The sequence below is a fragment of the Phocoena sinus genome, chromosome 4 (genome assembly GCF_008692025.1).
Source record: "Phocoena sinus isolate mPhoSin1 chromosome 4, mPhoSin1.pri, whole genome shotgun sequence".
In the NCBI taxonomy this organism is placed as follows: domain Eukaryota; kingdom Metazoa; phylum Chordata; class Mammalia; order Artiodactyla; family Phocoenidae; genus Phocoena; species Phocoena sinus.
The window spans coordinates 39,909,572-39,921,650 of record NC_045766.1 but is presented as its reverse complement, the minus strand read 5'-3'; the positions used below and the strand labels follow the sequence as shown (position 1 = coordinate 39,921,650).

At 37.0% G+C, this 12,079-nt stretch overlaps 1 protein-coding gene across 3 annotated transcripts in view; it reads left to right on the top strand.

Moving 5' to 3' along the window:
* The window catches only part of IFT80 (intraflagellar transport 80), a 108,900-nt gene that overhangs the window by 58,357 nt on the left and 38,464 nt on the right, over nt 1-12,079 (top strand). For all 3 annotated transcript variants that reach the window (XM_032629939.1, XM_032629940.1, XM_032629941.1), the window contains one exon: nt 4,971-5,150. In XM_032629939.1, the coding sequence (XP_032485830.1) occupies nt 4,971-5,150 (180 nt within the window). The remainder of the gene's footprint in view (nt 1-4,970; nt 5,151-12,079) is intronic.

Genomic DNA, 12,079 nt, shown 5'->3' with positions numbered 1-12,079 from the left:
GTCATTGTACAAAGCCGGGGAAGTGATCAAAGACTACAGGGTTCTGTCAAAAAGATTAAAGAACCAACTGAAAGGGGATTCCACTGGCTAAAATTGGGCTAATTGGAGCACTGTATTTATAAAAACACATCAAATATGTTAAAATTAATGAGTTCTTGATACTAAACGGTAACATTTCTTGGTTACATTTGGAAGTTACAAGGGAACCAACTGGTATAATGAATCTTTATTTACCCATTACCCAATAATTATTAACTAATGGCTAATTCGTATCTCATCTATACCACCACCTACTTCTCCATGGCTCAGATCATTTAGAGCAAATCCCTGACATTACATCTTTTCATCACTACATATTTCAGTATATATCACTAACACAAAGACTTCTTTTTTAACCTAACCTCAATACCATTATTAAACCTAAAAACAGTTAACAGTACTTTCTTAATATTATCAATTATCTACTGATAATATTGTCACTATTCAAATTTATATTTTTGAAAACTAATAATTAAGGGGAAATAATCAAGAATTTATTCTGCCTTTGATATATGAACTGTATCCCAGGGTAACCAAATAGTTGAGGAGATGTTTCTTTTTGTAGCACTATTACAGTTAGTAAATGAAGAAAGAAGGATTGGAATATTACCATCTTGCAACTGTAAGTGAATTAGTCCTCCTAGGCAATGATTATCATTTGCTAACAGCATAAGACATTCGGACATTAAACGCTTCCTGCTGGAAGTACACAACATCACTTACGAAGTTTTCTTGCCAAAAAAATCAAACCTGAATCTGATCAAGACTCTAGATCTAACTATCAATTAACAGGAAATAAAGGGGACAGACTAACATGTTAACACCATGAGAATACAGATGGTAAAATCCAGGCTATGGGAAACAACAGGACATGACCCAGTTTCTTCAACCACAGAAAATTTCAAGAGAAAAGAACATGTGTAAGGGGAACTTATAGATCAAAAGAAATCTAAGAGACTTCGCAACCAATCAAAATGATTGTACCTCATTTGTATCTTAATTCCAACAAACTGAAGACAAAAAAGGACAATTGGAAAAAATTTGAACAGTGACTAGATACTGTGATAATATTTACTAATATTTATTATAATATTTATTAACATATAATATTAACAGTTACTGTTAATTGTTTTCATGTTTAATAATGGTATTGAGGTTGGGTTAGAAAATCTTTGTGTTTTTAGTGATATATGCTGACGTATTTTGTGATGAAATGATATGATGTGAGGGACTGCTCAAAATGATCTGGGCCGTGGTGGTAGTACACATGAGATAAGAATTACCTATTAGTTGATAATTGTTGGAAACTGGGTAATGGGGCTTCATTATACCAGCCATTCTCAAAGTGTGGTTGCTGGACCAGAAGCTTGAGCACTACCTGGGAACTTGTTAGAATGCAAACACTTTGGCCCCCACCCTAGATCTACTAAATCAGAGAAACTGGAGCCCAGCCATTTATTTTAACAATCCCTCTAGGTAATTCTAATACACATTAAAGTTTGAGAACCACTGCTTTATGTTATTCTTCCTATTATACTTTATGTTTGAAATTCTAATAAAAAGTTTCAAAGAAAAAAATTAGCTTGATGAATGTAAGAAAAATTTATACATAACAAAGAGAAGCTGGATTAGTGGATAAAACAAGGGTCGTGTAATCTCAAGTGTTAGCAAATTCATTGGCTTGGTATTAACAGTGAGTCAGCAGCTAATGATAGTCTTAAAGCGAATCACAGATTTTGCTTTTCTCTTAGAACAGTGGTTCTACATTAAAATCACCTAGAGAACTTTTTTTTAATTAATTAATTTATTTTTGGCTGCGTTGGGTCTTCATTGCTGTACACGGGCTTTCACTAGTTGCAGTAAGCGGGGGCTACTCTTCTTTGCCGTGCGCGGGCTTCTCATTGAGGTGACTTTTCTTGTTGCAGAGCATGGACTCTAGGCACATGGGCTCTAGAGCGCAGGCTCAGTAGTTGTGGCGTGCAGGCTTAGTTGCTGCATGGTACGTGGAATTTTCCCAGACCAGGGCTCGAACCCGTGTCCCCTGCATTGGCAGGTGGATTCTTAACCACTGCGCCACCAGGGAAGCCCCCAGAGAACTTTTAAGAACATATCCAGACCCCACCCCAAGAAATTCTGGATTTATTTGGTTGTATTCCTGGTTTTTGGTAATTTTTTTGAAAAAAGCTTCCCAGATGATTCTAATGTACAGAGTTGAGGACGAGTGTCCTAACTTTATGATGCTTAAGAATCTCCTGAAGAGCTCATTAAAAGTTTCCTGAACAACCTAAATGTCCATTGATAGATGAATGGATAAAGAAGATGTGTATATATATGCAATGGAATACTACTCAACCATAAAAAAGAACTAAATAATGCCATTTGCAGCAACATGGATGCAACTAGAGATTATTATACTAATTGAAGTATGTCAGAAAGAGAAAGACAAATACCATATGAAATCACTTGTATGTGGAATCTAAAATACTATATGACACAAATGAACCTATCTACGAAACAGAAATAGACTCATGGACATAGAGAACAGACTTGTGGTTGCCAAGGTGGTGGTGGCGGGGGGTTGGGGGAGGGATGGAGTGAGAGTTTGGGGTTAGCAGATGTAAGCTATTATATACAGGGTGGATAAACAGCAAGGTCCTACTGTATAGCACAGAGAACTATATTCAATATCCTATGATAAACAATAATGGAAAAGAATATTTAAAAAAATATTTATATGTATAACTGAATCACTTTCCTGTACAGCATAAATTAACACAAGATTGTAAATCAACTATACTTCAGTAAAAAAAATTTAAAAAAAAACAGGCTAACAACAACAAAACGTTTCCTGGTCCTCATCCACTAGAGGGTCAGATTCAATAGGATGGTGCGGGGCCTATTAATTTGCATTTCTAACAAGATCACAAGTGATATAGATGGTGCTGGCCTGAGCACATTTTGAGTAACACTACCTTAAACAAAGGGATAGTTTGGTCAAAGAGGTTAGCATAAGTGAGAGGGATAGGTAAAAATTCATCTTCAGAGTTCTTGCTGCTAGCACCACTAAATTACATCCAGGGAGGCTGCTTCATTTCTTTCTAGTGGTTGGAAATGCAAATGTGAATCCAGTGTTCCATGGCTTATTTGGAGAAGAAAAGAGACTTGGAGCATTAAAAGTCTCTTTAAAAGCACAAATGGTAAGCACAGGGAATGTAGCCAGTATTTTAGAATAACTTTAAATGAAGTATAATCTAAAAAAATTTTGAATCTCTATGTTGTACACCTGCAACTAATATGTCATAAATCAACTATACCTCAATTTTTAAAAAAAGGACAAATGATAAATCTTTTTGATTTGCCAATAAAAATTATTAACTTTACTGATTGGACAAAATATAACCCTGTCCCCTCAAATTTAGCAACTATTCAAGACTCCTTCTCTGATGATTTGCTTGTGCTTGTATTTTTTTTTTTTTATTACTAGAGTAATTGCAAAGAGGAAGAAATCATTTAATTTTTTAGAAGGTAAGAATTTAATATAACTTGGGTATCATGGTTCATGTGGACTCTGAAAGAAGTCAGAGGAATATAGGGTGATGATAATATCTAAAATTTCTTTTCATTTTCTCTTCTAGGATCAGGCATGAGTTCTTAGATAAATATTTGTATGTTTAATTTTAGTAAGATTTTTCTGGGTGATTCGGTTCTTTGGGTATTTTTAAATCATGCTTTACAGTAAATAGTTTAAAAATATGAATTTTATGTATATATATTTATGCTGCTGATGAAGCAAAGCTTACAGTTTGTTCATTACCTTCTTCATAGTAACATTATCATAGAGCCTTTTACTTAAGCAATAGCTAGAGATTTGAAGGGGGATGGGAAGGAGTTGAAAAAAGTGTCATTGAGTAGTAAGAGTCATACAGCCTTTTTATTGGATATGTGAACTTTTATTGGGAATTTAAAGTCTTGTTTTATAGTAGTGTGGATTAGTGAATTTTTTCTATATTTTTCCTATTTTCTCCAAATTTTATGTCAGTGAGCCCATAGCTGATAATGAATATTAAAACGAACAAACAAAAAACCAATGTACAAAAATAAATACCCACCCAAGGGCAACAACAACAAAAAATCAAGACTTAATTTGACTGTAGTCTGTAAGGTTAAAAGAATGGAAAGAGACTATAAATAAATTTAGTCAAATAAATAAATCATCCTTCTAGTAAATATGTATGTTTCATCTGAAAGAATGAAAGAAAATGCATATAATACCATCTTTGAAAAAGTTTTTTTTTCTTACTGTCTTATTTGCACACACAAAGAATCTCCTTTTTCCAGGTGTTGCTTATTGATATTGCTAGATTGCTTTCTCAAACAGATAGATTCTAGAAGAGGTTATTAACTGCACTGTGAGAAAAAGAAAAAAGGAAACTATCTATTTACTTGTACTTTCATGGTTTAAGATGTGTTTTAGAGGTGTTTTAGTTACATTGTGTGTTTAGTTTCAATTTTTAGTGACACTATTGAAATATTGTAACAAAATTTTAGATGTGTGGACTGTAGAGATTCTTATGAATTAATAGTAAGGTGTCTGTTTTTTTCCTACATAATCTTTGTATTTACCCGTTTAGTATTAACTGCTTAAAATTAAATGATGTAAATCAAAATGGCGTGGGTGTTTTGCAGTTCTTGAGCGATTTCATTCTCTTTTATCATATTATGTATTCTACTGTATACTTTAAAAATCACATTTATATCTTCTGTTTCAGTATGCTATCATTTTATTAAGAAAAATATTTCTAAATAATTCTAAAATAAAGATACATTCTTTAAAAAAAAATCATCCTAGTATGTTAACATATGTTCAATTTGAAACTTCTTTAAAATGTTTTTGAAATAAATTGATTCTATTCTTGTTCTTTCTTTCCCAGTGGTCATATGCTTTAGAAAAGCCCAACACTGGCAGCATATTTAATATCACATGGTCAATTGATGGCACCCAGATCGCTGGAGCCTGTGGAAATGGACATGTTGTTTTTGCACATGTGGTGGAGCAACGTTGGGAGTGGAAAGATTTTCAAGTAACATTAACTAAAAGAAGGACCATGCAGGTATGATTATGTTTCAGGTTGATTAAATCTTCTTCTTTTTACATTAGTTTACAATACAGAAAATGGAATTATCTTCATTAATTATATTTAAATCAGGTTTATAAAGATTCAGTCATACTAGAAATATTTTAACTATACTATTAGTGACTTTTTCATGACATAAAATAAGAACCTTTCACTGACGTAGAATATGAGTGCCCACAGGTACTGAAATTATGGTGTTGAGCCAGGGATGAAATTGAGGCCCCCTAAGCCCGAGTTTCTCTGCCAAGTTTATGGTTAACCTCTCTATCCAAAACATTATTCCCTTTCTTGTCCCTCACCTGTTCCCCTCAAGGTTCAGGAATATCAAAGAAAAGAGGAGATTGAAACTGAACAGGACCCTGTGGGGCCCTCCCTGGTACAAAAGCCCATATCTTTGAGTTGTTCTACAGAAACTAGGACCCCAACCCAGCTGGAGGATGGTGACTACATGCTTGACCACAAGCATGTAGACCCCAGACTGGTTGGAACCAGAAGGTTGAGATTCCAGAAACGTCACCCTGTTACCTCACCACCAACCAATCAGAAGAAAATCACATACCCTGCAGCCCTCACCCTAAATCTTACCTTTAAAAACTCTTCCCCCAAAACTGTCAGGGAGTTTGGGCCTTTTGAGCATGAGCTGCCCTTTCTCCTTGCTTAGCCCTTGCAATAAACCTTTCTGTGCTCCAGACTTCAATGTCTTGGTTTGTTTGGCCTCACTGTGCCTCCGGCACATGAACTTGGGTTTGACAACAGGGATAGTGAAACTTGAAGCATTGAGGGAATATGTGGATTCAGTTGAGGAAGAAGGAAGGAAGCTGTAACAAGTTAGATTTAACTGCTGGAGCTGACCTCAAGGCAGACGTAATAACCTGCTGATCACTATCAGGGTTACATTATTTTATTTATTTATAATTGTATGAGTTTATTTAACCTGATTAAAAAATATTTTTTTCCCCTTTTAAGAATTACCTAAGACAAGCTAAAATGGGAAAAAGTTAGTTGATGAAAGTTAGGAGGAGTGGCCAAAGACAATGTGTTGATGGCAAACTCTCTCCCAAAGGAAAGGGAACTCTATCTTCTTTCTTTCTTTCTCCTGTCCATAGCAGTTGCCTCTATCTTCAGTATTCTGAATTCAGATGATTATAATTACTATAAAAATTTGAGGGACTTTCCTGGCAGTCCAGTGGCTAAGGTTTCGCCTTCCATTGTGGGGGGGTGAGGGTTCCATCCCTGGTTGAGCGTGGGGAGCTAAGATCCCACATGCCTTGTGGCCAAAAAACCAAAACATAAAACAGAAGCAGTATTGTAACAAATTCAATAAAGATGCTAAAAATGATCCACATCAAAAAAAAAAAAAAAATCTTTGAAAAAAAATTTGGAAGCATGTATCTTGTGATTTCTTGGATGTGTCTGTTCAGGTATTCTTTAGACTGAGTATCCAGATTTTCACAGACAATCTGGATAATGGTCACCAGACTGATAATAATTAGGTACCTTATACATTTTCTTTGTTCTACTTTTTTTAAAAAAAATTTTGGCGGCACCTTGTAGCATGCAGGATCTTATTTCCCCGACCAGGGATCGAACCTGGGCCCCCTGCAGTGTGCGGAGTTTTAACCACTGGCCAGCCAGGGAAGTCCCTCTACTTTCTTATTTAAAAAATTTTAAACTTATTATGGATAATTTAAGCCACACAAAAATAGACAGAATAGTATAATGAATCTCTGTGTACTCATCTCCCAGCCCTAACAGCCGTCAACCCATGATCAAACCTGCCCCATCCATGTCCATATCTACTTTCCCCCTCCCCCAGTTATTTTGAAGCAAATTCAGGTATCATTTCAGCTGTGAAGTTTTCAATATATACAGCTAAAAGATAAGGACTCTTTTTAACATACCCACAATACCATTATCATACATTAAAAATGATAATAATTCCTTAATGTTATCAAATATCCAAGAAGTGTTCAAATTTTCGATTGTTTCCGCCATGTCACATTTTTAAAAGTTTGTTTGTTTGAATCAGAATCCAGAATGGTTTACATGTTGCAATTGGTTGACATATCTTTTAAGTCTCTTTTAGTCTGTAGATTCCCCTTCCATCTCTATTTTACCCCCTGCGGTTTATTTGTTGAAACCAAATTGTTTGTCCAGCCCCACAGTGTGGACATTGCTAATTGTATCCCCATGGTGTGGTTTGACATACTTCTCTGTCTTTTGTATTTCTTGTAAATGAGTGTTTGGATCTAGGTGATGGTGTAAATATATATTTTTGTTAGTCAACCTGGGAACCAAAACATTATTTATAGTATTGTGTCTATGACAAAGAATGCATTGTGAGTTCTAATCAGCTGATTTGGGGACACACTTTTACTCATGTAGTGCTTGGTGGCTAGCTGATATAGTATTGCCTTAATTTCAGAAATGCCCCAAGATGAGAATATATTTAAAAAGAGAAGTTTTTCTTTCATAATAAAAAGGAATCATCCTAGAATTAGAGGATTTTTACATAAGATAAGATGAACAGTGGAGGTTTTTAAATAGCTTATCTAATCCAAATTGTCTTTATACTTAAAGTAATGTTTGCAAATAATCTTTCAAAATTTTAGGACTAGAATAGTATTTTTATTTTTGTAAAGAGGTCTTACAGTGATTATAAGACATTTGTATTGCATTTTTGCTAAGCTGGGTCTATTCATGGTTTTTTCTTAGAACAATTTCATTTATTCAATGCCCTACTTGCCAGGCATTGAGCTAGGCAATGGGAAGTACAGCTGTGAATAAGACAGGTTTGGTTCCTGTTCTCATGGGACCTCCTAGATTAATATGTTGAAAATCTTTTGTTTTTTCATAAAGTCATCTCAAATTAATTGAATGAAGGTAAAGAATAAAGAGACAAAAGAAATTTATTGGTCCATGTGAAGTCAAGAGGTGGGACTGATGAGGCTGTACTGGATCCAGAGGCTTAAATAAGATCAACAGGAGTTCCATCATATCTCTTCCTCAACGGTCCTTTTTTCTGTATTGGCTTCATTTTCACAAATGCTGTCTCTCTTTTGAGGCCTTGGTAGCTCCAAGCTTACATTCTACCAACTTCAAGTCCAACAGAAAGAGTGCTTTCCCCTCCAGCCCCTTAGTAATTACAGCAGAGGTCTCAGCATTGGATCTTATGTGCCAAGTCTGGGTCAAGTATGTTTCGTTGGGAGGTGGAGGGAATGATGAGTCAACCCCATGTAAACCACTTAGTCACTTAGAATAATAGGGGGAATGGTTTCCCAAAGGAAAACCAAAGCATATTTACCAGAAAAGATAGCATTTGATTCTGGGCAGACAGAAACCAACAGATATCCACTATAGTCTATCTTTTTTGGCTGTTTAGCAACCATAACTGTATTAGTTACCGATGGCTGCATAATAAATCACCTGAAAACTTAGTGACTTAAAACAGCAACATTTATTATCTCTCAGTTTCTGTGGGTCAAGAATCCAGGCATGGCTTAGCTGGAGTTTCTGGCTCATAGTTTCTCACAAGGCTGCAATCAAGGTGTTGGCCAGGGCTTAGTGGCACCTGAAGGCTCAGCTGGGGAGGATTTGCTTCCAAGCTCACTGATAAGGTTGTTGGCAAGATTCCATTTATCAACGTCTGTTGAATTGAGGGCAGTTGACTGGAGGCCACCCTCAGTTCCTTGCATGTAGCCTCTTCACAGGGCAGCTCACAACTTGGCAGCTTTGTCAGAGCAGTTACGAAGGGCACAGAGAGTGTGAGCAAGATGTAAGTCACAGTCTTTTATAACCTGAACTCAGAAGTGTTATCTCATCACTTTAGCCTATTTCTGTTCACTGGAAGCAAGCTACAAGGTCCAGTCTACACACAGTGGAGAGACTTACATAAGGATGTGAATATGAGGATATAGAAATCACTAATCCCCTTACAATCTACTTACCACGCATACTTTCCCTTATTCACATGTATGTATAATTCAGAAATGCACTACTTAACTTTGCAGCTATTCTATATGCAACTGAAAACAAACCCATCCCCTCTCTAAAAGATGATAACCTAGACTAATCCAGTCATTCCAGCTCCAGCTCTCTGGTCTGGAAAACTATAAATAAATTCGAATTTTAATATTCTTCTCTCCCCCATATTCCCAGATTATAATGACGAAGGGAAAACAGGGCAGCTGCAATGAAAACAATTTGGAAAATGGGAGAAGGGAAAACAATGCACTGTGATTACCAGGTTCCTAGCAAAAACCCAGCTGGCCGGGAATATCTTGAGAACTCTTTTTCTTAGCAATAAAGTTAGTTGCTTGGTTAATTTGGCAACTCTAGATTGCCTTTCTGGGAAGATTTCCCACTTGGGAGGATTCCCTTACTGGGGTCCGTACATTTTAGCAGCCCACTTAACGTTGTTGTGAGGTGGAGCCACAGATTGCTATAGGGACAGCAATCACAACTTTTTGTTTGCCTGGTTTAGAGTTTTCTCAGAAGCTTGGTAGACTTGGTTGATTTGTGTTTTGTTAACTCAGAAACCAGAGATCATGTTGAGTCCTAATTATTAAATCCAGACCTTGACCTGGCAGCTGCTACCTGGCAATAGGCTTCATTGCCCTACCTGTCTCTTTGGACCTCAGCTTTTATATGATACAGTAACCTAGAGTGAGACGGTTTCTTAAGTTGTCCCTTGTCTCCAGGCTGAATCCCAGTGGATGATCCTTTCCAAAAGGGATAGTTGATGTCTTTGCTGGGAGGAAGTGCCTAGGAGGGAGAGGGTACAGGTGGAGGAGATGAGGCATTCCTCAGGTCTCAAGTTTACCGTTTTCTCTTTCCTGCCTCTCTCACTTTAGCATGGGGCACAGCTTTGGCTTTTAATCGTTGCCATAATTCAAGATTATTTGATTCTTCGTCACTCTATCTCCTGTAAAGATAAGAGTTAAAGCAAGAGTGATTTTGATGATTAAATGAGATAATGTATGTAAAGCAAAGATAAATGGTAACTATTGCTATGGCTGTATCTATGTTTAGGATTAAACGAGTATTTGGAAGTGTAGAAACAGAATTTTTGGACTTATGTCAGTCTGAGAAGTCTAAATATTGTGGTCAGATAGAAGTATTAGGTGATACAAGCATGAACAGGTTAGTCCTGAAGCTGCCCTGAATTGAACAGAGTAAATGGGTGCATTTTAAAATTCAGCACAGGACATTTCTGATGTTGGATTCACCATAGCTTTGAAATTATAACAGTAATTATCAGTGTGTCTTTTGTTTATTATCATGGCCAAGATGTTTTATTCCTGTTCTAGTGTTCCAGATTCACAAAAAATAGAATTCCCCCATGTGAAGCTTTAGGCCAATATGAATTTTAAGAAGTCTGCCTATAATTTGAGTAATGACAGAGGATTATACATCGGAGTTTTTAAATATTGAATTTTCCTAAACCTGTGTTAACAGCCAGTTTATTTCACTGGGTATCATGTTGCTATAAAGAAACAACCAGGGCTTCCCTGGTGGCGCAGTGGTTGAGAGTCTGCCTGCTGATGCAGAGGACACGGGTTCGTGCCCCGGTCCGGGAAGATCCCACATGTCGCAGAGTGGCTGGGCCCGTGAGCCATGGCCGTTGATCCTGCGCGTCCGGAGCCTGTGCTCCGCAATGGGAGAGGCCACAACAGTGAGAGGCCCGTGTACTGCAAAAAAAAAAAAAAGAAAAGAAACAACCATATAACTTCCTTTAGAAAATTCTATTTCATTCCATTAGCTTTAAAATGCTTCTGGGAGAGGATGGCATTTTGGACCTCTTAAAAAGTCTCTGGGAGCTCAGACTTCTGGTGAAAATGGTATCATAAGTTCATACTTGGAAGGATGAGACATACATTTGGCTCTAAAGAGATCAATAATTTATGAAATGCATTTTTAAAAGAGACTTATCTGGATTCAAAAATAGGATAAACATCTCTGTGGACCAGAAATGGAACAAAAATGCAGAGCGTGGAGGGAAGCCTCCAACCTGCTTGACTCCTGGTCCAGAAGCAGGGAGGCAAAGGCAACGCAGAGAGGGGCTCCTATAGGCTGATGGACCTGAAAGGACTCGAAGTGAGACAAGTGGCCTGATCCAGTCTCTGTCTGAAATCAGAGCATGGGGTCTGTGGTGTAGCTCTCTTCTCCCCTCCCTGAAAGACAAGCCTAGAACAGCCTAGGATTTAAAGAGAGACTCACAGGTTCACCACCTACAGTTATGGTTTGCTCAATTCTAGGGGGCCCATCACTTAGACCTAGAGTTGTGCAGTGCACAACCTGCAGCATGTACCTGTGGCCTTGCAGACAGAGCTCAGCCTTATCACTGAAAGTACACTTCACATTTTTATGAAAAAAAAGTAAAAAACCTGCTGACTCCTGAGACCAGTGTTTCTCCTACAGCCTTCTTAAGTAGAGGTGTTTTTCTTCTTTATGTCAAGTATTACTGGATCTGGGAGTCAGGTAGTTGTCTCCTTACCCCTCATTGCTGATTCCAGACCACAATAACTTCTTCCCTAAAGAACTCCAGCTCCTTTGAAGCACCTGCCATCGGACTACTCCCCTTCTGCAGTCATTTCCCCCACTCTTGGAAGAATGAAGCAAACCTATCAGTGTCTTTTTCTTTACCACTAGTCCTGGCAACACTCTTTTTGATTAAGACTTAAAAAAAAAGTCTAAAAGGTAGGAACTATTTTTATTTTAACATAATCATAGTGATATTTCACATTTCTCCAGTTGTCTCCTTAGTCTGTCTACAGTAACAAGTCCCATTTCTCCCATTATTTTTCGTCTCTCTCTCTCTCTCTCTCTATATATATATATATATACATATTTTTTTTTTAAAAAACATCTTTATTGGAGTATAATTGCTTTACAATGGTGTGTTA